This window comes from Jaculus jaculus, chromosome 4 (assembly GCF_020740685.1).
Source record: "Jaculus jaculus isolate mJacJac1 chromosome 4, mJacJac1.mat.Y.cur, whole genome shotgun sequence".
Taxonomy (NCBI): Eukaryota; Metazoa; Chordata; class Mammalia; order Rodentia; family Dipodidae; genus Jaculus; species Jaculus jaculus.
In genome coordinates this window covers 92,542,976-92,568,527 of record NC_059105.1, presented here as the reverse complement: position 1 = coordinate 92,568,527, position 25,552 = coordinate 92,542,976, and the positions used below count along the sequence as shown (strand labels likewise).

At 39.6% G+C, this 25,552-nt stretch overlaps 1 protein-coding gene across 4 annotated transcripts in view; it reads left to right on the top strand.

Moving 5' to 3' along the window:
* Nucleotides 1-2,893: 2,893 nt before the first annotated feature.
* The window catches only part of Acvr2a (activin A receptor type 2A), a 100,940-nt gene continuing 78,281 nt past the window's right edge, over nucleotides 2,894-25,552 (top strand). For 2 of the 4 annotated variants that reach the window (XM_045147002.1, XR_006636767.1), the window contains exon 1: nucleotides 3,134-3,635. In XM_045147002.1, coding sequence (XP_045002937.1) covers nucleotides 3,581-3,635 — 55 coding nt within the window. In that variant the 5' untranslated portion in view covers nucleotides 3,134-3,580. The other 2 variants (XM_045147003.1, XM_004651821.3) reach the window with 2 other exon arrangements.

Sequence of the window (25,552 nt, the reverse complement as noted above, 5' to 3'; positions counted from 1 at the left end):
TGCCCATAGGTAACTGAATTTCTCCAAATATGAAATACCATCTGTTGCAGTCAGGTTTGCATTGCTGGCAGAAATCACCCGATTAAGAGCAGCTTGTGGTGGTGGGGGAGAGATTTATTTTGGCTTACAGGCTCAAGGAAAAGCTCCATGATGGCAGGGGAAAACGATGGCATGAGCAAAGTGTAGACATCACCTACTGGCCAACATCAGGTGGAAAACAACAACAGGAGTGTGCGCCGAACACTGGCAAAGGGAAACTGGCTATAATATCCATAAGCCTGCCCCCAACAATACACTGCCTCCAGGAGGTAATTCTCACACTCCCATCAGCTAGGAACCTAGCATTCAGGACACCTAAGTTTATAGGAGAGTCAAACCACCACACCATCCAATCTCAGAAGCAAGTTCTAGTGTAGGTCATGCCTACCCCTTCAGAGTTGAATATCTAAATTTAGTCATGTGAGTTTCTCACACAAAGTGGAATCACCTTCCATTGTGGAAGCAGTGCTGTATCAGTTGTATTTGCTTCTCAACCCAACAAACATAACTGAATCTCCATTGAGCAGGCTTCTCCAGATTCCTCCATCTGAAAATAAGTTGCTGTTCAAATTCCTTGGAGGGACTCTAGACTTGAAACTCTCCCATTGGAATGGCTACAACTTGGGATGGAGCCATGTTAGTTAAAAGGAGTTATTTGGTAATGGTGAATATTCTGTCAAGCTTTCATCTTATTTCCTATTTGTTCCCAAATTCAGGTTGTACAGCTAGCACTAGCTGGATCTGTGGACAAGTATTGATTCTAAAGCCTGGTTTGGGAACACCTGTAATCCCAGCTACTTTAAAGGAGAGGGAATGAAAGCCTGAAGCCAGCCTGGGCTATGTAGATCGTATCTCAAAAGTGATTCTACAAAATAGGTAAGAAAGGTCATCTGATTATCTGCAGCAACTTTTATCTTCTAAGCTTTGGAACTCCAGTGAAGAGTTAGTCATGCAACCATTCCTAATTTAAATTATTTAATTTTTTAAAACTTGCAAATTTAGGACAGAATGGATAGCTACTATTACTGGGATGCTAGTAAGTTCTCCTATGGATCATATTGTTAGAAAGACCAGTTAAGAATGACTTCCTATTCTTTCATATTGGCAAATTTCAGGGGTGAGATAAGGCATATATGTTCAAGTTTCACTTCTATTACTTGTTATTCCAGTTATTCCACTGGCTCTGGTTTCACCATACAAGAAATATTGAAATGATGCAGTGATAAGACAGTGGGGCCTGATCCATCAAATTTCCAGATGAAATGAAGGTGTTCTAAACTAAAATACCCACTTTCGTCTCACAATTGTTAGTGGCTACTCTTAATTCAACCAGGGAAGAATTTTATACATGTTTTTCCGTCTAGCTCAAAAAGTGTGGAGAACTACAAGATTATTAAGACATTTTGGAAGACCAACTTGGGACTTTGTTGCACAATATTAGTCAAATTTTGAGTCCAACTTGAGGAAATCTTGGAGAGAGTTTAAAGAGCCACCATGATTATTATTAACCCTGACAAGTTATAGAAATGGGCAGATAATTACAGGATGAACTTAATAGAAACAGACTAAGTTAGAGTAAGAGGGGGAAAAAAAAAACACAAACACAAGTGAGAAGGCTGGGCTTTGTGGAAAAATGTAGAAATCAAGAAATCCTAAGCATGCATTAGCCACGCCATACAGTTGCCTTATTTTTCTTTAAGAAACAAACAAAAATATATGGAGAGTACACATAAGGGCAAGGTAAGCCTTTACACATGTATTTATTTATGAAGCACTTTTATATTGTAGATACTTCTGGGTGCTGAGATAAAATAGGGGGAAAGCCAAGATCTCTAAAATTGTGGCAAATGACAGAGCAAGTAACTCACGTCTGGTTTGTACTCTACAGCTAACTTCAAGTGCTGCAAAAAAACCCGGAGCTTCTTGAGGTAAGGATATCATTTTTTCCATTTCACATTCCATTTTGTGTCTAGCCCGAGTATCTTGTAAACAGTTTAACATGGCTTAACGGATAAAAATAGGTCCTGAAAGAGCTAAGAAATGATCGGACACTTTTGTCTGACCGTCAACAGGCGTTGATAGAAACCTGCAGGTTTTTACTTCAAAGCCTAATAAATATTTGCGAACCTATTACGTGCAGAACAGTTCCCAGCACAGGGCTTTGTGTTTGGAAGGACTGGTGAAAAGGGATTGAAGGCGCACATGGTGATAGCTGGCGTGGGTGTGCAGACCCTGCAGACGGCCCTTGCACCCTGCCGTCCGCGTTGTTTTTTTTCCCTTTTCTTTTCTGGTGCGTCGCCCAGCGAGAAAGGGCTCGGGTCGAAGGCGGGCGCTGGGAGGCCCCGCGGCGGCGGGGAGCGCGCGGGCGCCGGCTCGAGAACCAAGCTCGCACGGGCAGCGCGGCGGGCGCGGCTCCATCCCCGCTCCCACCCACTCGCCGCCCGTCTCCGCGGACTAGGCGTCCCCCCAGAGGAAAGACGGGGCGCCGCACACGGCCGGCCTTGGGGGAGGGGAGGACAGGGGGGCGTTGCTTGCTTCGCCGGCGGGCGCTCGAGAAGAGCGAGCTGGTTCCCGGGCCCGGGCTCCTCGGCGGACCCAGCCGGCCAGCCCCCTTGCCCGGCCCGCAGCCCCGCGGACTTGGGAGGCGCCCGCGCGAGCTCTCGCAGCGCCGCGAACAGGCCGCCGGCCAGGCCGCGCGGTGGCGAGCCTCCGCCCCGCCCCCCCTCCCCCCCGCGCCCGCCTCGCTTCCCCGACAATCTCCTCGCGCTCCCGGCCCGGCACGCGCGCTGCGCCCGGCCGCCGCTCCCGCCGCCGCCGCCGCCGCCGAGCGTTCCTCCGCTGCGCCTGGCTTCCAGCTTCGGGACGGAACCGGAAGTCTAGGGGGCGGGGCCGACAGAGGCCAAGAGACCGAAAACGCGGCCGAGCTCGGAGCCCGGAGCCGGAGCCACAGCCTGGACCAGAACTTGGCCGCCGCCTGCACCGCCGTCGCCGTTGTCTCCCGCCGCTCTGTGCCCGCGCCGTTGCCGCCTCAGCCGCCACCGCCGCCAGCGCTCCTCGGACTTTGGGTGTCCGGGTTGAAGGTCGGTCCGGACGTCGGACCCAGCTCGGTTCCTGGACTGTCCGGGCGGCAGCGGACGCCGCCGCCGCCGCCTCCCCGTCGCCTCCGCCGGGCGTTTTGTTCCCGGAGCCCCGAGAGGCGAGCGGAGCTGACAGTGATTTTGACAGTGATTTCAACCCGCTTTTGTTGTTGTTGGCTTCTCGTTGTTCGGTTTTGTGTGTTGTGCGTGTGTGTGGCGGTTTTATTTTTTTAAACCCTGTGGTACATTTTTTTTTATTGTTGTGGTTTTTTTCCCCTCCTAATTTTTTTTAAGCCCCGTGAACGTGTTTTTTTTTTTCTTTTAATTTCTTCCCTTTCTGCTCGGGGCTTCCGAATATGTTTTATGACGGTTGATTTTACACCAGGAGGTTTGTCTCCCGGGAAGACCCAGGGAACTGGATATCTAGCGAGAACTTCCTGCGGATCCCCCGGCGCCTCGGGAAGATGGGAGCTGCTGCAAAGTTGGCGTTCGCCGTCTTTCTCATCTCCTGCTCGTCAGGTAGGTGCTGCGGGGCGGCGGGTGGGCTCCGGGCGCGCGCAGCCCTCCTCACCGGGGGAGCGGGCGCCCGGCTCCCCGGCCCGCCAGCCTCCCCCCTGCCCCATCCCCCCAGGTCTCTCGGCGCTCTGGAAACCTCCATGAACGTCCCTTGTTTTGGGTAGGTTTGGCGAACTGATCGAGTGAGTGCTGTGTTGTTGTGGAAGTGAGAAAGTCACGGTTTGTGGCCCTAACACGGGATGACAGCGCTGGTTGGGTTTCAGTGAAGCCGCAAATACCACAAGTGACAATTTATGCAAAGGTTGAGCCTCGAAAGGAGTCTTCTGAAATAACCATTTAGCGTGAGCCGCCTGCAAAACAAGGACAGGTTTTGGTTGTCTTCTAATTAGTACTTCACCGGGGACTATCGCAACATCAATCAAGTCAGTTGCTGCTTTCATTTTGACCGTGAGAAACAATGCATCCTATCAGCAATCCCATCTCTAGGTTCTTTGCTCACGTCGTCTTCAGCTTCATTGTCCAGCAGTGTTAAAAATAGTTGTAGTTGTTTGAGTATTAACTATACACCCCTGTGCAGAAGACGTATGCTGCCGGGTGTTGGCAATGTGCTGGCGCTCACCCACCATTTGTGTGCTCTTTTCACGCATGGATTTTGCTTACCTATGGAATACTTATTTTAAACGCTTTGTACTGAAGCATTGTTTTCAGTTTAGAACAGCACACGTGAAATTGTGCTTACTGTTAAGCAGGCTGTTCTCAGGGGGTGGGTTTTAGCTCGGGGTTGGAAGAAGAATCGGGCCATTTTATATTTGAAATTTTGATTTTTGTGAGAACGTTCTATGGTTGCAACCAGTGGTTGGAAAAACTAGTCTTTTGTATTTGAAATTCTGGAAATGCATATAGCATCTAGCTGAAAGGTGCAGATGTACATAGCAGGGGAGCTTAAAGTCTCGATGGATGTGTTTATCACAAATAATATTATTTGCTAGGTTGTGATACAGAATTATAGGTGGTGGTGGGGAACAAATTGACAGGTTTCCTGGCTGTGTCTTTATCTTATTTGCCACAAGGAAATTAGAGGGTGGTAGTCTTTTCTTTGTGTACCCCCCTCCCCCCCCGTGTGTGTGTGTGTGTGTGTGTGTGTGTGTGTGTGTCCTTGTCTACTCCCCCCCCATAATAGAATCTTTTGTAATGTATAGAATTTTGCTGAATGGTACATTTCCTTGTGGTTAATAAATGGATAAAGTCTAGTCTTATGTCTGTAGTGGTATTGATCAGTTCCGGGTGGGCTGAATGTGTTGTGAAATGGCGATCATTGCCAGAGATTAACCAAAAGAGTCATGTCTGTTTAAATGGAAGAAAGAACATGCTTAAGGCAGGCTGACAGTTCTTTTTGTGCATGCTTTGGAGAGGAAGCTAAACAATGGGTGTGTGTGTGTGTGTGTGTGTGTGTGTGTGTGTATGTAATGAATGGAGGCTTTGATAACATTAAATATCTTGCTTTTGTGAAATGACTTAACCATGTAGTTTTCTCTCTCCTGTAGTACCCGTTTGCCTGTCCCTGTATGTTCTGGCTTGTGAACTGTTCACATCCCTTTTTCTGATCCCTTGCCCTTGAGGAGGAGGGGCATCATGGCTACTGACCAAGGGACTGTAGACATTATTCCCTCCCAAGCCCACCTGGGTCATTGAGTTGGTGGAGGTTACTCTTGAGCAGTCCTAAGGTATTACTTAAGGAAACGCAGTCTGACACAGATCGCAGTTTCCTCTGGGAGTACAAAGACGTGAGCGTTAGTTTCTTGTGTGATTATTTTCACTGGGCTAGAAGGTTAATAGCAAAAATTTTGGAGCTGTAATCTTGCTCTAAGAGTATGTAGATATTCCATTCAGATTAAACTGCCATTAAGTATCATTGTATGGGATATTTAAAACACATATTCCTACTTGACCTGAAATATGTGATTGTATTGAAGATAATTGAAATAATCTTAAAAGCTTTAATCCATATTTATACATGAAGGTTTTTAGTACTTAAAATGATTTTTAAAAGGGTTTTGTTATGAATTAAATGCACTCTAAAAAGGATTATTGTGTTTTCCTCCTAATTGATTTTTCTGTGTAATGTGTAATCTGGCACACTGGAAGTTTGAGAGTGGCTATTTTTATGAGAATTAAGTAATTTACAAAGTTACCAGTTTGCTTCTCGATATTTGACTTCTTAAAAAATTATTTATTTTTTAAGGTAGGGTCTCTCTCACTCTGGCCCAGGCTGACCTGGAATTAACTATGTAGTCTCAGGGTGGCCTCGAACTCATTGCAATCCTCCTGCCTCTGCCTCCTGAGCGCTAGCATTAAAGGTGCCACTATGCCCGGCTCTGGATATTTGACTTTTTAAAACTCAAGTGGGAAAGCAGTAAGGAACAGTTCTATTTGAGGTGTTCAGGGTGGATGTTTTGCTATTTTCTTTAGTATTTGTGGACTTTGATTTTTTTCAGTTCTCATCTCATGGTATGTTATAGAGACTGATTATGCAGACTATTCCTGTAAAATATGGCCAAGTGTATAATTTCCTCCTTGCTTTCTTTCCAGGAGAAACATTTTGAGTTTTGCCCTTATCCTGGAATGCCTTCAGATTCTCTTTGATTTTGAATTTTTTCATCCCTCTTATCCTTCTTCAGATTCTGTTTCAAAACACAAATCTGCTTCTTAGTTGTTGCTTTTTCTTCTTGAAATATCATTAACTTGTGCATGTTTATGTTTGAGTTTGTTAACATTTGGGGATGGATCTAATAATTGCCCTCCTAACTAGGTTTATCCTAGGGAGGGTGATACAATTCCTGGGGAATTTGAACTGCTCTGAGGTTGAGGATTCCTTTGGATTCTGTGAGAGCTGGGGTAGGATGGTCTATATACTCATGAAAGAAGAAACAGATATAGTAATTATGTTACATTTTCATCACTTCTGCTAGGCAACAGTGGTTGGAGAGAGAGAGTTGGCAGTGCATATACCATCTTCTGGGACTCTGAACTTTGGCTAACAAGTGATAGATATTAAATGCTTTATTTTCTGCAAGGCAGAAGAAATCTCTTAAATAATGCCTATGATCAAATCCAAATATGTTGAAACACCCAGCCCAGAGGAAAAAACACAACTTCTTCAACCATTTCACTTTGAAAATCTTTCCTGTTTCTCCTTTAACTAATGGTTCTCAAGCCGGAGTGATTTTGCCCCTCCCCCACAGGAGATATTTGGAGGCATTAGACATTTTTGATTGCAGAAACTGAGGAGGGGGTTGCTACTGGCATCTAGTGGGTGGAGGGCAGGGATGCTGCTAACTATTCTATGCACTGTGTAGCCTAACCACTACAAAGAATTATCTGCCTTACCCTGTCAGTACTGCTGAGATTGAGAACTCCTGTTTGAAACTAAGCATTAATAGTGAAAGGGGTGGGCACCCCTGTCCCCCAAAGCCAGTCAGCTAAGTTTTACCAATACATGATATTGATGATCTCCAGGCAACTGTGTATTGCAGTTTTGCATTATCTTTTAACTTCAGAATATGGTTAAATTTGGTGTACTATTTTATCCTGTTATGATTGAATGCAAGTACTTTGTTGACTGTTATGAATAAACTCTCCAATGGCTTACTTTGATAGACTGTTTATAAAGACTTCATGTTAATAGACATAATGAATGGTTGGTCAGGGTATCAAGTTTTATTTTCTTTTGATACAGTATTCTCTTCCATAATAATCATCTTTAGGGATATTTCCTTTTATTCTTATTGAAGTCACTTGGCTGCATAACTTTGGTGTGTTATGAATGTATGTATATACATGTATATATGAAATCTCTTCTATAAAAGTCTTCATGTAAGTTGCACTGTACCATTGAGAAGAATATTCTGAAGTCACTCCCACAAGAAGTATGCAAATCAGCTCGACACTGTCTCTGTAGCACACCTTATTGTCACCTGGTACTACTGACATTTTCACCTCTTTGGACCATAAGACTTACTGTTCATAATACTTGAAGCAGCACTAAACCAAATGAAAATTTAAGTTTCAAAATTGTTTCTTTAGATTATAAGATTTAATTTTTTTCCATTTTTGCTCTTGTAAGTACTTTGATTTCTCATCTTTTATGTCATAAATCAGTGATTGAATTTGTTTTTTCATGCTTTTTTATGCTGCCGCTTGTCCTAGAGTCCTTCACTTTGCATTTAGTTAGGTAAGCTAGCAAAATTTGATGCTGAGGTCACTGGTATACCTTTAATCTTTTTAGTGTAAAAATCATCACTCCTTTTGTTGCCCTTTGTTATAGTTTCTTTCTCCTTTTCCTCCCCTTTGTTTAGTCTTACTAACCCCCTTACTTCTGTACTTTGTTTGCTGGTGAACCCAGTTGTTGCTAAGCATTAAGGTTACATTAATTTAGACTGCTTGAGAATTGACCAGAAAGTTTTTTCCACTTTACTGGTATCTTTATTTGCCAGTGTCTGGACTACCACACACACGTGGGAGTAGTCTTCTCTTGTTTTCCTTTTCAGGTTCTCCTTAACTCTTTGCTGCCTTTAAAAAGTTTCTCTCCAGTTACTTGACTCTTTTTAAATCAAAATTTGAGCAGTCCTCTGAGTATATTTATTGCCATCAATGGGATACACATTAGATTTTCTTTGTGTAGATTTAATTCTGTTAGGTTATAACAGTCACGTCTAGACAGCACATTGATTTCAAATTGACTATTGAAGATGAAAGTTCCAGGAGTAGTATATAGAGGAAGAAAGCCAGAAAACTATTGTAGATACCAATTGACTTTCTGTCATTCTCCAGCTAGTTTTCTGTTACTTTCATGTACCCAATGCATCTAGTGGTGAGACTTTGTTTAATAAAGGGACTTAAAGGAATTACATTATTTTCTGAGGCTGAATTTCATGAACTGCTTGAATGAGGTTTGGGAGAAAATTTGGGTGGTTTTTGTGGATAGTGAACTGAATTGTGTTGATTAGGCTTGGGTTCTAGTGCCAGCACTATTTGGCTTATTTGCCATTTTCTCTTACCTGAATTATCTTAGCCTTTTTTTTTTTTTTTAAGCTAAAGCTGTCTAGTTTCTAGTCACTAATTACACTTTTTTCCAGCCAGTCCACTGAGCTACTAACGGGACTTCTTTAAAAAATAAACCTGAACACAAGACCATCATCATCATAGGAGGAAAAGTTCATGATATCAAAATAAAAGGGAAGCCGGGCGTGGTGGCACACGCCTTTAATCCCAGCACTCGGGAGGCAGAGGTAGGAGGATCACCATGAGTTCAAGGCCACCCTGAGACTACAGAGTTAATTCCAGGTCAGCCTGGACCAGAGTGAGACCCTACCTCGAAAAACCAAAAAAAAATAAATAAATAAAATAAAATAAAAGGGAGACTGATTGAGAAGGGGAGGGGATATGAAGGAGAGTGGAGTTTCAAAGAGGAAAGGAGGGGGGAGTGAATTACTGTGGGATATTGTTTACAATCATGGAAATTGTCAATTAAAAAACAAAAAAAAAAAATAAAATAAGAGACATTCTTGAGATACTTGGGGGTATATGAAAAAAATGAATCTGAGGTTGGCTCTGGTGATCCCAGATTGATGCCAGTCTGAAGCCAGTCTAGTCTAAAATAGCCAGTTTCAGGCCAGCTAGACCTGATCAAGCCATAGTTTCATCCTATTTCAAAAGACCAAAAAGAGAAATAAATAGACAAATAAAAAATTTGAATATATTACTTTTGTTTCAAACCTTTTACTGACTACAAATCATCTTTACCACAGTGGCATACAGTGTCTTTCAAGTTGATTCTTGCCTATTTTTTATAATCATGGTTTAGTGGTTTAAATATTGGCTTTGCAACTTAACATTGGTCAAACCCATTTCATTTTCATGTGCCTCAGTTTTATTAACTTACAAAATGGAATTATTTATAGTTCCTCCCTTAGAAAGTAGTTGGAAGATTAACTGGCATGAAGTACTAGTATTTTGGTGTTGCTCTTCTTCAGTGTGAGTTCTATATTCTAGTCACACAAACTCAAATGTGGTTCCATAACCGCATCACTCTTTGTGGTATACCAGTGTGGTGTTCTTGGGCATGGTTCTTTATCTTTTACCTACCTCCCGCTGTTTGTAAGACAGAGAAGTAGCACCTGGACAAGTACTTTCTGTGATATTCTGTCCATGTTGAGTAATTTGCTTTGTGTTCTGACACTTTGTAAATCACCTTGACTTGAGTAATTGCTGTCAATGTTTACTTGCCAATTTCCACTTAGTGCAGATATTTACATTCTTGTTTTCACTCTTTGAAGACTTGTCCCTTTATCAACACATCCCATGTTCAGAACCTGGCACACATTAGATGCCCAGCAAATGTTTAGTGAGTGAGTGACATGAAACTCACTTTTCTGGACCACAGATTTTCTTGTATATTACCAAGTAGTGACCTTGGATTAGTTGATCTCTGAAATTTTTTCATATTCTAACACTTTTATGCTTCTAGGATTATTTTTATTTTTATTTGACAGAGAGAGAGAAAGAGAGAGAGCGAGAGAGGGAAATGAGCATGCCAGGGCCTGTAGCCACTGCACATGAACTCCAGATAGTTTGTGCATCTGGCTTTATATGGCTACTGGGGAATTGAATTCAGGTCATTAGGCTCTGCAGGCAGACACCTTAACTGCTGAGCCATCTCTCCAGCCCCCTGATTGTATAATTTTAAGATTAGATTTCAGTAGGGACATTAAGAATTAGGTATTTTGGGCTGGAGAGATGGCTTAGTGGTTAAGCGCTCGCCTATGAAGCCTACGGACCCTGGTTCGAGGCTCGGTTCCCCAGGTCCCACGTTAGCCAGATGCACAAGGGGGCGCACGCGTTTGGAGTTCGTTTGCAGTGGCTGGAAGCCCTGGTGCGCCCATTCTCTCTCTCTCCCTCTATCTATCTTTCTCTCTGTGTCTGTTGCTCTCAAATAAATAAATAAATAAAAATGAACAAAACTTAAAAAAAAAAGAATTAGGTATTTTTATTTTGCTGGTGGTGGTTTTGATATCATTAAATTATGCTCACTTACAAATATTTTGTCTCTAATTCTTAATTTTTATTAGAGTTGTGTTGATTTAGGGGGGACCTTAGATATCTTCAAGTTCAGTGACATTCAAAATTTTTAGACCATAATCAACATTAAAAATTATATGTTTTTTCATGGCTTAGTTCCCATGTAGTGTCTGTCTGTATGTGTGTATTGGAATAAAAGTTCATGAACTGTTTACTTTTACTGTCTATAAGGATACTTTTATTTTTATATTCTATTTCATTTTTAAATGCTGATTATGACCTATTAACTGACTGAAGGATTGTAAACTTATTTCTTTTCTATTTATTTATTTATTTGAGGAGGGTGAAAAGGAGAATCTATGGGTATGCCAGGACCTTCAGCCACTGGAGGTGAACTCCAGATGCATGTGCCACCTTGTGCATCAGGTGGGTACTGGGGAATCGAACCTAGGTCTTCTGGCTTTGCAGGCAAGTGCCTGAACTGCTAAGCCGTTTCTCCAGCCCAATGGATTGTAAACTTCTAAAATATCCCTATCTACATCAGTAAACACCTGTTTTCTCAGTTTTGTACCAGTTGGAGAAAGCAGTATGTACTAAAAAACCCATGTGCAGAAAAATATAGCCACTAGTTAATCCATAGGGGAGAATGTATCCTTTTGTTTGGAATATAGGAAAAACTGATCCCTAAGGAGAATTTGGACCTGCCTTGGCTGAGCTCATCTTCTTTGGACTGTTTGGATAAAGTAAACATACAGGAAGATGTTGAAACAGAATTAGATTGTAATTTGAAGAAGTTTGGGTTCTTTTCACCTGGGAAAGACTTACTGGAGGAGTTAAATCCTAACATTAGGAAAAAGATAGTGGTAGGTTAGAAAGGATATCAATCACAGTAGAAATGAAAAGTGACAAGTAGCATCAGGAACATAAATAGCACTTAAAAAATAAACTGGACCGTGTTTGGAAATCAAAGTGGCTGGAAGAGTTTTGACCTAATCCAAGGAAAAGATTTGTGCGATGAAGCAATATTTATAATTGCTTAAAGAAGTAAGGCAGTCTCAGTTGAGGGGGTAAATCCAAATGGAAGTAATGATAAAGATCTTTATGGATGTCCTAAATAATGAATATAGGACAGAAAAAACATCTTGAAGATTAAGGTAGATAGTAGCACTGCTAAACAAAATTACTAAAGAATAGCAGTCCAGAAGAAAATAGAAACATTTTTATGGATTTAGAGTGTAAGATGATTGAAAATAAACACATGGTCATGGAAAGATAAAAGAGCAAATAAAAAAAACATGATTGTGCAATGTTCTTTTACAGAGACAGACACTGTGTAATGGATATGCCTCCATTGTGAATTCTAGTTAAATAAATTTTGAGCATTAGTGGTCCAGTATGATGTTTGTGCTTGAAAATAGTTATTGCAGTACTTTCAGAATTACCCATCCTGGTCATCTAGATTATATTCTTCTAAGTATATGTGAGGCATTTTCCTTTCAGTAGATTCTACTGTTCTGCAGAAGCAGGCTGAGGTGCTTTGCTGTGGTTAGCATATGCTGTGTTAATACCTGGAGCCTAACCCTAGAAACAGTTTTTCTTTTTTAAAAAAGAAATTTATATATATTTATGTGTATATATGATGTGTATACTACTACTTATGTATGTGTAAGAGCAGGGCGGTGTTGGTGGGGAGAATGGGCGTTCCAGGGCCTCTTGCTGTTCGTTGCAAATGAATTCCAGACACATGTTCCACTTTGTGCATCTGGTTTTATGTGGGCACTGGGGAATTAAACCCTGGCCAACAAACTTTGCAAGCGAGCACCTTTAATCACTGAGCCATCTCTCTAGTCCCAGGCACAAGTTTTCTTTAGTTATCTGTTGTCAAACGGTACATTACATTATTAATGTTGCTGAAACAAGTAAATGTAAAGCAAGAAGATAGTTAATACTAGGTTATAGGGACTGACTTCATATGTGGGTAGGCATTGTTTTAGGTCAAGTCTTTTCATGTTGCAATAAAAGATTCCTATTATAAAGTTCCATTTCCACTTCAGATTACTGATTTTAAAGTTTATATTTGATAAGAATGATACCACTTCGTGTGGTAGCTTACACATGTAATCCCAGCACTTGGCTGAGGCAGAAGGAAGAGCCACATGAGTTTGAGGCCAGCCTGGGCTATATAATGAATTTTAGGATGACACAGGCAAAAGTATGAGACTCTGCCTTCCAATCCCTCACCCCCCTCCACCCTGGGGAAAAAATGCCATTATTAGGAAAAACCTCTGTTGCTCACATCTTTTACTGTAGTTGGTAAGTCACGCTTGTTGTAGCCATTTCAAAAGGCTTGGGTAAGTTAGAAGACAGTAATAAGTTTCTGAAACTTTGCAATAACTTTTATGTTTATAAAGCAAGATGTATTAAGTGAAATAGTATAGTACATAAAACACTAGTTGGTCCAGAGTTGCTCTCACATATTAATAATTTTTGAGTCTAACTTAGAAGGAAATAGTAAGGCGTTTGAAATATCTATTCAATTCTTGGGAGGTATTCTTAAATTAAAAAAAAATTATTTATTTGTGAGAGGCAGATAGAGAGGGTTGAGGGAGGGAGAGAATGGGTATGCCAGGGCCTCCAGTCATTGTAAATGAATTCTGGGCACATATGCCATCTTGTGCATCTGGCTTATGTAGGTACTGGTGAATTGAACCTGAGTCCTTAGGCTTCGCAGGCAAGCACCTCAACAGCTAAGCCATCTATTCAGCCCTGATATTTTTAAATTTTTAGACATATTAATCAGTAGCCAAGCATAGTGGCTCATACTTGTAAGCCCAGCATCCAGAAGGCTGAAGCAGGAGGATTGCAGTGATTTGAAGCCAACCTGGGCTACCTGGCAAAACCATGTCCAGTTCCCCCCTCAAAAAAACAAAAAAGAAAGGAAAAGCAGAATATTTTCACATAGCTCAGGTTGTCTTCAAGCTCAGGAGGCCCCGAGTACCTGATCTTCCTACCTTCTGAGTGCTGACATTATGAGCATGCCCTGCCAGTTGATTGAATTTTAAAAACCAGTAGTATGAGGGTTAGTGATATAGCTCAGATGGTCGAATTCTTGCTTAAAAGGACCTGATGTCCTACCTTGTAATTCTAGCACTTGGGAGCTACATAGTGATTTCCAGGCCACCCTGGGCTGCTTGGCGAGATCTTGTCTCAACAAACTAACACATACATCAGTATTTGAATGTGGTATAATGTTTTAGATGAAAACTTTGGAGTCTGATATTCAAATTTCCCCATTTTCTACTGATTATTTGGCCTTTCACAACTAGTAAGGCCTCATATTTCTTATTCCTAAATTAAAGTGGATAAAACAGATATTTAGTGTTGTGCTACATGTTGGACACTGCTAAGTGCTTAGATTTGTCAGTGAACAATACAGACATGATTATGTCCTTGTGGGGTTTATGGTAGTAAAGTAGGTAGTCAAATAAATCAAATAATTATGCATTGCCATATGTGCTGCCACAGAAATTAAGAGGGTGCTGAGAGGCTAACACTTATTTACCTCACATCACATATCATAATCTCCAATTATTTACCTTATTTGTCTCCCTGTTTATTATTTGTGCATTCAACAGAGTGCCAGCTATATGAGGGAGAAGTGTTTGACTCCATCACAGTACCGTTAATACACAGCACAGTTTCTGGCACAAAATAGAAGCTCAGTGGATAATTTACCTGGCTGCCTTAAATTCAGGAAGGAACTTGAGAGAGAGAGAGAGGGAGGGAGGGAGGGAGGGAAGGAAGGAGGGGGAGAGAGAGGGAGGGGGAGAGAGAGAGAGAGAGAGAGAGGGAGAGGGAGAGGGAGAGGGAGAGGGAGAGGGAGAGGGAGAGGGAGAGGGAGAGAGGGGTAAGATCAGTCAGGACTTTAAAAGGGCAGTGGAACCAAAAGAAGAAATTGTTAAACTGGGCATGGTGGCTCATGCCTTTAATCCCACTTGGGATGCAGAAGTAGGAGGATTGCTGTGAATTTGAGGCCACCCCGAGACTACATAGTGAATTCCAGGTCAGCGTGAGCTAGAGTGAGACCCTACCTCTAACCCCCCCCCCCCGCCATATATAATAAATAAATAAATAAAAAAGAGCAGTGGGAAGTAAGGAATTTTAAGGTGGAGCTAGATCTGATGGATTTGTAAGATCATTTTGGTACCTATTTGAAAAATATGCTAGAAAATACGTTTGAATTAGGAGGTAGACAGTTAATACCCTGTCTCATCATTATAAGCTAGAGAGACTGTTTTAAGATACCTTCTAGTTTTGTGTAGCATCTGGTTATATTTTAAAACTTGTCTACACTTACCAGTCTTCTGATATTGGTTTTAGTCACTTTGTTTCTTCCGGTTTATATTACTGAAAGCACAAACACAGTAGTCTTTGTATAAGGAGGCCTTTGGATACAGTATCTCAATAAACAAGTCCAGAGAAGAGTTGATAAAACCTAGGCACTGAATATTTGTGACAAATTCCCATGCTATTTTATATTCTGTCTTGTTTAATTTCCTTCTCTTTTCAAATGCCTGTACTTTTGGAAGATTGGCACTTCCTTATTATTTTCAATATTATATACTATTACTGATATGGTTGAAGATTCAGTATTAAAAGTGTAGTATAGTTTGTACCTTAATTCTTAGAAATTTATCTTTTCAGGTTACGAAGGACTTAAATAAAGGCTGAAAGGATAAATTGTTAATACTTTGGGATGATAGTTTCACTCAGAGCTACAGCCTCTAACTAGGTGGTAAGCTAGGGTATTTTTATCTGGAGAGATTTCCAACCTCTCTTGTTGGGAGTGTGCAGCCTGGCTCAGGGAAATCGGCTCTTTATTGTGTAGGTTGGCAGTGTCATCTTTTACTAGGAAAAACTTTCTCTACAACAGTGAAACCAGAAAAAGACATTTTATTTTGCTGAATTTCAGAAGTAGATTGGTAGCTGGTTCTTTTCTTGGTTCTATTTGCTTTCCTTCATTTTGAAAGCAGGCAAAACTATCTTTGATAAGTCCTGTCCTTTAAAGTAGTTTTCACCCTGTAAGCACTACAGGACAGTCTGTATTACTCCCTTTTGTAAAGTAGTTCTGGAAAAGAACTGGTTTTCAGGCTTTGTGGTTTAATAGAGTTTTGTACTACAGGATTAGTGAATCTTATTTGCTAATTTTTATTTAAGCTAAGTCATGAAAGAAATTTGTACAAGTATGATATGAAGAGAAATAAAAAGTCACAGAACTAAAATGGAATGATAATTAGCCAGTAAACATTGTTTCTAGAAAACTGCTTGTACATAGTGAGCCTGATAATAAAATTAATTTGGTTCACAGATACTCAGAAGTGGAATAAAACAGTTTTTCTAAATGACCAGAAGATATCAATAGAATAGGTACTATCATTTTATTCTATGTAAATATTATGCCAAAAATTTTTACTGGGTGACCTTTATTTTCCATTGTTCTTTGAAATATATGTAAACCTGATTTGGGTGTTGAATAAGGAAATTAATTGCTAGTTTATTTTTGTTAAAATGTAAATACAGATTGCTTATTAGATGAGTAGGCTAGAAATAATAGAGGCAATTAAATAGAAGGTTTCGAATGCTGACAGGACCAAATAAACTGTCAAGTACAATTTTTTTCTATGAGAATGATAAACTAATGAAAAATAAATTACCCAACCTGGTCCTTAGTTTTGAAGGGTGAGGTAAAGTCCAGGTTTGAGGATTGTAGGCAAGCTTTCTTGCTCGTCAGTGAAACTTAATTCTAATTTGTATCTACAGGCTTTTATTGCTGTAATCCAAGAATATACTCCTATCAAAAAATGTGCTGGTTAGTGTAGTAGCATATGTTTAGCAGGCTTGAGTTAAATAGCATTTTTATCTAGTATTTTGTACAAGGCTTTGTATCAGCTTATTAAACCAGAAAACAGAAGAATTGATAACCCTAGTGTGTTAGTTTATAGAATTTTCTGCTATTGGAACATATGGTATACCAATAAGGGTTAGTTCACAGAAATAAAAGCTAATATTGCTAGTATAAATGTAGCTTTTTGTAATCAAGAATGGCTTTAAAACAAATATCTATTAGAAGTTCTTTATCTCTAAACAAAGTAAAAGTAATAAATTAAACAGTTCTTGGACTAGTATACAAAAAAGCAAAGTTAAGTGTTGGGAGACCTTTCTGTACAATGGTGGGATATGTAGTGAACTTGAAGAAATTCTACAACCTTATTTTATTTTTTGTTTATTTTTATTTATTTATTTGAGAGTGACAGACAGACAAAGAGGCAGATAGAGAGAGAGAGAGAGAGAATGGGTGCGCCAGGGCCTCTAGCCACTGTAAACAAACTGCAGATGCATGTGCCACCTTGTGCATCTGGCTTACGTGGGGGCTGGGGAATTGTGCCTTGCACTGGGGGCCTTAGGCTTCACAGGCAAGCTCTTATCCGTTAAGCTATCTCTCCAGCCCTATAACCTTATTTTCTTCATCTGCAAAGTCAAATTTATAATGCCTACCTCACAAGATTATAATAAAGATCCAAGACTACATACACAAGCTCATTCATATTCACATATACATGAAACTTACACGTTTGTATTGTCATACCAGTTATTTTTTCAATGATTTAATGAGGTTTTTCAAGGAATGGAAATGCAAAAGGTCAAGTAAACTATGACAATACTTCTAATGCCTAACTTGTGTTCTTAATGAATAGACATATGTAGGCTACCAATGAATAAAGATGCTAGTTATATGAGCATCTTAATACCAAATATTAAAGGAATGTTTATTCTTTATAGTGACCTCAAAAGCCACTGCATGATTTAAATCCTGCCCAGCCTCATCTTTGTCATATTGGCTCACCTGTAGCTCATACAACGTACCTGTTGATTTTTACTCTCCAGAGATTGTCTTCCACTTATTTCCCATTCATTTTTATAAGAGGGATCATATCTGACTTACTCACTGTAGTGCTCCCAGAGCCTGGCAATAACAAATATTTATGAATTTGTGATCAGAGCTTTTAGGTGCTCACTCAGTGCAGGAAGATGTCTGTAAACCTTTTTGTAAGGGGCTTCATAGTAACTATTTTAGGCACTCTCTTGTAGTTACTTAGCTCTGCTAGTAACAGAAGCAGCTATAAACAATATATATGTAATGAATCATTGTAATTATGTTCTAATAAATCTATATTCCTAATACACTGAAATTTGAATTTTGGGTAATTTTCTTGTGTCACAGATAATGTTATTTTGACTTTTAAAAACCATTAAAAAATGTCAAAAAATTGTTTAAAGACTAAATATAACCTGGCCATAGACTGGATTTGACTGTGGGCTATAGATTGCCAATCTCTTGGCCATTTTGTGGGTGGCACCTCTCCCTCAATTTAGGAATAAATTGCCTGTTTTTTGTTTTTTTTTTTTTTAATCCCTTGGAACCTAGGATGTATTTTCTTAAAGAACTATGGTCATTTGTGTTGGCTAGGGCCCCAGAATCCTCCCCCAGCTTGTTTTACCTCTTGTGTCCTGTTCCAACAGTACTGTAAAACTTTACCTTCCAAAATAACACTATCTCTGAGGGACAGATGCATTTAGTGTTCTTTCTTGTATTAGTAAATTATGAGAATTTTCTTCTTTTCCTGACGTTTCTTCTGAGTTTTGCACCCCCCCCAAAAAAAACACACCCTGCTTCTGTAGACTCCTGTACAGTGGTATTGTGAGACTAAGGAAAGAGCTTTTGTATGGGACTAGGAGTGAGGGAATGTGGGAAGAGTATGGTAGTTTCACACTGTAGTTCACAACCCATTTGAGGGTCTTCAAATCCGTGTGATGAATCAACATTGTCAGAAAGAAAGGAAATTGAAAATATCAGATTGGGTCACGCATCGTAAAGGATAGTGTTGTTTCATGAAACTTCTGTGGTATTTCATTCTACTTTGTATGTTTTCTGTCACAATGTGAAATGTACCACTATTGTTTGTTTTCAGAAAGTTGCCTGTGTTCTTAAGAGTTTGAGATACTTAAGATTTTTTTTTTCATATTCTATGTAAGAGCCATATGAAGTGTATAAAGGAAATATCTCTATTGCTTACTGCTGTATATGTCTTATGGAGCTTCTTTGTGAGGTCATTACCTGTTTTATAGATGAGAAAACAGCATCATATAGCCAAGATGCAATAGATCTATAATTGAGATTCACAGAGATTCTCACTATATTTAGAACATGTGTTTCCTCATTAGTACTACAGGTGAATGAAGGAAGATATGTGTGACCTTTTGATATTCTAAGGGATAAAAATCATCTTATTTGTTGACAGCTTGCTAGATTTCTTGAGGCAAGGAATTGGCTTTCTGTAATAGGCTCACTTGTAAGATGTGAAGATAATAGTTAGGAACATATATGACACTATGTAACAGAAGAGAGATCTCATCTTTATTTTTTTCTCCCCTTAGTAGTTCTTTCTGTTTAATATAGTACCACCATTTGGGCCCTAACTCATTTTAGAAATAGCAGGGAATTGAAGATGAGGTTTGGTGAGGAAGAGTAATATGATCATGTCTTTAGCTGAAAGGGGAATTAGGGAAACCCAAGTAGAAGGCCACCTGGCCACACAGATGTGTTGGCTATTCCCAGGTGGCAATTTACAAGTGGGTGTAGATAAAACAAGTTCTGCTATTAAATTGTATTACAAGAAGAAGTCTTGGCTTTTGGTAGCTTTGATATGTTAATTGAATAGTTCTTTTTAGTTACATCAAGGAAGCAACACTTGGTTAGTTCAGAGTCTTTATGTTCCTCAATTTAAGTACTTAAAAATCAGAGTACATATTTTAAAAATATTTCTATCTCTTATATGTTGAATTAGCAACTATGAAGAAAATGAGTTTATGTTGTTCTAATCTATAACTTGATTTGAAATTCTTTTGGGAGGCTGAGTGAAATTCTTGTTTTTGCAATTGGAATTACTAATTCATCTGCAATGAGTTTCGATTAGTAGTTCCTGAAGACTCATTGTCTTTTAGTCCCATCACTTTATCTTTTAGTTTCATCATTCTCCCACCCCCATTATGTGTATTAGTTGCTTTTTTGTGTTCTAATTGCTTATTAATTTGATGCATTTGTCTATCAGTTTACCCTAAGATCTTTTTAGATCCATTCAGTGTAGATTAAGAGCAGTGGAGCCAGTTTGAGTGGTCTTTATCTGGGAAATGAAGATAATAATAGTTCCTGCTTTATATACACTTTTTGTGCGGTATTACTAAGTTGTTATAATGTGCTTTGAATGGTTGCTTGCATGTAATAGTCTAAGTAACCCAGTAAATATTAATTGTTGGTGGTGGTATTGTCTAGAAGTGTCTAAAGTGTTTATTAAATAAGCAAGTTAAAATGTAATGGATTTAAGCAAGTGCCTTTAACTGCTAGCCATCTCTCCAGCCCCAAATGCAATGAATTTCAAACAAGTCTTCCCACTATATTTGTTGAGAAACTGAGTTTTGGCAGTTGGCCATATGGTTTTTCAGGATGCAAGTAATGTTTTAAGATTATTAATAATAATCTTTAGTTCAATTCTACAACATCATTTGAATTTTAGAGAAGAATGTTAACATTTTCAGTTATGTGGGGCTGGGGAGATGGCTTGTTGATTCAGAGCATTTGCCTTGTAAACCTGAGGGCCTGAGAAAGCCAAGACCATCCATATTTCATTCCCCAGCATCTATGGAAGAAACTTCTGTAGCCTCAGTCCTATGATGGCAGAGGATAATTTAATTGCTGGGTTTTACTGAAGGAAAACTGGCAGCTCCAGGTTGAGTGAGAGACTCCATTCTCAGGAAATAGGTGGATGAGCACAAAAGAAGAGAACATCTGATGTTCTCTTTTGGCCTCCTCACACATGCTCAAAGGATGCATAGATGTGCACACATATGTGCATATGCCATACACACACCATACCACACACATTTACATACATTCCCCAAATTGCTTTTTGGGTTGGGAGATCTTTTCAGAAAGTTATAGATTGTAGTAGTATGTCAATTAGTATATATATTATGAATTGAGAGCCCCTCAAAATCTTTTTAAGATGAGGTAAAGGGAGTGGATACTTAAGGAGAAAAACTGACATTTTCAAAGGTATGACTTGTTTTAATTGTTCAGTCTCTGAATACCAACATTTCTGGGGAAGTAGCTTCTGTTTAGTTACATTTCTCTAAGTGATATCCTTTATTATTATCTACTAGATTCTATTTGAATTTAACCAAAGGAGGTTCTGTATTTTTGTTTGCTTAACTCACATTTGAGACAAGATAGTTTGCCTGTCATTACTAACCAGTAAGACTGGAACTGTAGAGCATGCTGATCAGCTTTTCAAGAGTTCTCCTTGGCTATCTCTCAGCCTTGGTGGGAGATATGTTTGCAGTAGTTTATATAGTGGCTGTTTTGCAGATAATTAGTGTTTCACACTTTGAGAAAACTATGTTTGTGGCCTGTGGAGCCAGTGATAGCAGTATTGCTCACCTAAGTGAGCTCTAATTTTAGGCAGATGTTCTGTACTTGTCTAGTTTGATTGCAACCATAAACCCATATGTGTTAGTTGCTTGAGGAAAACAGAAGTGCTTTTCTCAACCACTTTTGCTTTTTAATGAAGAATGTTTAAAGCAGTTTTCCTGATGTGCCACAATTAAGTTAATTTTATTGTTCATATACAAGAATTTTACATTATTATAACTTCTTTTTAGTCAAAAATTAGATTTGGCAAGTTATTTCACAGCTATACCATACTGTTATGTTTAACAATAACATCACTAATGATTAGCATCTGTTACAACTCATCAACACACCTATAATACGCTCTGGGCTAAGTGCTTTGAAGTGTTTGTCATAAGATACATGACTTGCCCTACAAAACAAATATTATCCCCATTTTATAGATGAGGAAACTGAGACTCAGTGACTTACCTGAGGTTACTGGACTATGTAGCAAAGCTTGGGTATCTAACCTAGGTCTTCCCAACTTGAATTTCTTCTTTCTATGGAATCAGATATTCAAATCATGTATTAAATGACAAGTTATCAATTCTTGGGCAGTGCAACTTTCTTTGAACCTGTTCTGCCTCAGCCCCTTCAGTCTGCTTCCACCCTAACAACAGCTGATGTTGCTGTCACCTCTTGGAACCTGTGATGGAGTAAGAAATGCCTAGTCAGCAAATTGTGGTACTGATGGTCTGTTATTGTTCCTGTGGCTGATACAGCACAGTTTTATCCACCTCCTAAAAGAAAGTCATGTGCACAGCTGTGTAAAGATGGAGACACAGAAATTGTTCTTTTGGTTTTACAATAAGCCATGGTTAGAAGCAGGTCAGAATTCATATGCTCTATCATCATTTGAGTAATTAGTGAATCAAATGTTCAAAGTAAATGCATCTTCTTGAGATGATATAATTTGATTCAGACAAGTTAACCTCATGTAGGAGAAAACAAGTCCATGTTCTTTTTGAGTCATATTTGGAAAAGAACATAATGGTAAGTGTTGATTAATTGTTCCCTTGGTACTGTTGACTCTTGCTGATTGCATGAGGAGGAACATGTATAGATCTGAGTGGTTTTGTCATTAGGATTTGGTTGCTTTTCTTCCTTCATAGTTAGTTATATTGATAAACAAAGATGCATCACATTTGTTTTCCAAATCTAAGGACCTAAAGATTTTAAAGTATTTAGCTCAAGAAAACTAAAATAAAGTGAAGAAAATAGAACCCTATATGTTTACTGTGTGTGTATGTGTATTGTATGAATGAATATGTGAGTAAGTGGAGGCCAGGTTTCATTCCTCAGGTGCCTTATATTCCTCTTATTTATTTATTACTTAATGAGAGAAAGAGAATAGGGCCTCTAGCCACCGCAAAGAAACTTCAGATGCATGTGCCACCTTGTGCATCTGGCTTCCGTGTGTACTGGGGAATTGAACCTGGGTACTTAGACTTTGCTGGCAAGTGGCTTAACAGCTAAGCTGTCTTTCCATTTCTTCCTTATACCCCTTTTGAGATAGCATCTGTCAAGCCTGTAGAGCTTACCAAGTAGTCTACACTGGCTGACCAGTGAAGCCCTAGGAATCTGCCTGCTCCCTGCCCCCTTCATTCTTTTTGGTATTTTGAGGTATGGTCTTGCTCGGGTCCAGGCCGACCTAGAATTCATGATGTAGTCTCAGGGTGGTCTTGAACTCACAGCAGTCCTCCTATCTCTGCCTCCTGAGTACTGGGATCAAAGGTGTGTGCCACCATGCCGAGCTAGTGAATCTGCCTTTTTAAAAAAATTAATATTTTATCCATTTATTTTAGAGAGAGCGAGAGAGAGAATATGAGAATGGGTGTACCAGTGTCTCTGGCCACTTGCAAATGAACTCCAGATGTATGTGCCACCTTGTGCATCTAGCTTTACATGGGTACTGGGGAATTGAACCCAGGTCCTTGGCTTTGTAGGCAAGTGCCTTAACCACTGAATCATTTCTCTAGCCTTCCACCACCCACCCAAGTAGGGTCTTACTTTAGTCCAGGCTGTCCTGAAATTCACTATGTAGTTCCAGGCTAGCCTCCAACTCACAGTAATCCTACTACCTCTATCTCTCAAGTGCTGGGATTAAAGGCGTGTGCCCCCATGCCCAGTGAATATGCCTGTTTTGGCCTACTCAACACTCTGATCACAAGTTCATGCTACCTTGCCCAGCCTTTTAAAGTGTGGATTCTGGGGATTGAACTTTGATCTTCATGCTTGTAAGGCAAGTACTTTTCTGACTGAGCTATCTTCCAGACCTTTTTGTCTATATTTTTTGAGTATGAGTAAAAGGTGACAAATGATTAGTGAAGACAAATAATAACTACTCAGGGATTTAATCTGAATTTAAGTGACTGAATTTATAGAAAAGCTAATATTCATAATTCACCCATTTGTAATTGGTATCAGCTGATAATTAAGGGATGCCTAGTGTAGGCTTCTCAGTTTTCCAGGAGCTTCTGAAAAGGGACAGGCCTACTCTAAGAAAGTAGAATTAAAGTAGTTCCCTTGGAATTTTTAAGTCTTATACTCTAAATGTAGTCATATTCTGAAGCTGGAAGTGTAGTATAAAATTTTTTGCCATATTGATTACTAAGATTAATGGCGACCAAATACCTTATTGTTTTGTTTTGATTAACTTTGAGGTCCTTACTAGGCATTGGCACATTTCAGATTCTCTTTGGTCTAGACTTGAGTCCTTCCATATTCCTTCTGAAATGTATTGCTGCTATAGTGAAAGCCCCAGAAGGATAGGGATTGTGGCCTTCATGTGTATTTTGCATTCCTAGTGCTCAGTAAATGTTTGTCGAGTAAGTTATTATGAAATAGTATTTTTTCTTACTGTCTAATTTCTTGAATTGGCTCTACATATAGACTTCATTCTATATCTGTCCTTTTGTTCTCTCTTCAACCTACTGTTAGCTTGAAATAATTCCTTCAAAGATACTGTAATTGCCTAAAGAGTGGTTATCTGTTCCTGGTTTTTATTTGGCTTTTCTGGAATCTTGATAATATAATCTGTCTTTACTCAGTTTTTTTAATTTTTTGATTCCTTAACTCCCCTTCCCCTTCTGACTATTGTCCCTTACCATCCTAATATTTATTCTTAACATGCATTTTGTGTTTATGGTTTCATTCAGTTTGGTTCTTATGTACTTTTTATTCTAGGTATGGAAGTAATATCATCTCTCATTTAGTTTTGACTAAGGTAGATGTTCAGAGTTACACCTCTTAGTATGGACAAGTTCCCCAAGTCCAGAGGACATGACTTTGGGTAGGGAATAAGAATTGTATGCCAGTGTCCTATCAACAAAATGACAATCAGGCATTAAATCTATAGGGAGAGTGTTTGATGTGAAAACAAAAGAGCTTAGCATTTTCTTTACTACTTATTCAAAATAGATGTATGATGGAATGATGTAGACTCAAGGTTTTGAATGTGGTGTGCACTGAATTTTCCCTTTGTGGTGGTGCCTGCTGTGTATGTTGCAGTAGTAGTTATGGTAGATTAAAGTATTATTTCTCAGGGATTGTGCTTCATAAAATGCGTTGCAAACACAAGAATCACCTGGGTATTTTGTTAAAATGAAGATTGTGATTTGGTATATTTGGAGTGAGAGGCTGCAAGTTCTGCATTTGTAATAATGGTGTCTGTTCAGGGACTTTAATCAGAAAGAGATTAAAGGAGCCAAGAATGGCCAGATTAAGTGTGGTGGTTTGATTCAAGTGTCCCCTAATTTGATTCAGGGCCTAAACTCCTGCCCATTCACCTGCAAATTGTTTAGAGATTATAGCCTTTGAGATTGGACCAGCTGACCTGCACTGGGGCAACAGGAAGAATGTAGACTCTTTTGAAGGGGCCTGAGTACTCAGGGAGTGTCCTGTTCTTCAAAGTCTGCTTTATTTCCCTCTGGATTAACAAATTAGCACCCTACCTGGCAATATAGTGTATAAGAAATGCAGGAAAGAGAGAGTCATTGAGTTTGCAACATGGTCTTGTGTTTGCCATGGGTAGTGTGAAGCAGGTTTGCTGGTTGCCTGCATGGAGACTCCATGGGGCCATGAGGATGAACTGTGGATTGCAGTGGAGACGCCAGGACCACGAGATGGCTGCTCAGGAAAGCTGCTGGCCCTGATGAAGTTTTCTAGGACTGTGAATAGCCTAGCTGGAGGGGCGGAATTGGAAGTCCAGAACTTGTTGCTGCTGGTTATTGGACTAGGAGATTTGTCAAACTGGAGTTGTTGGACTTGGAGCTAC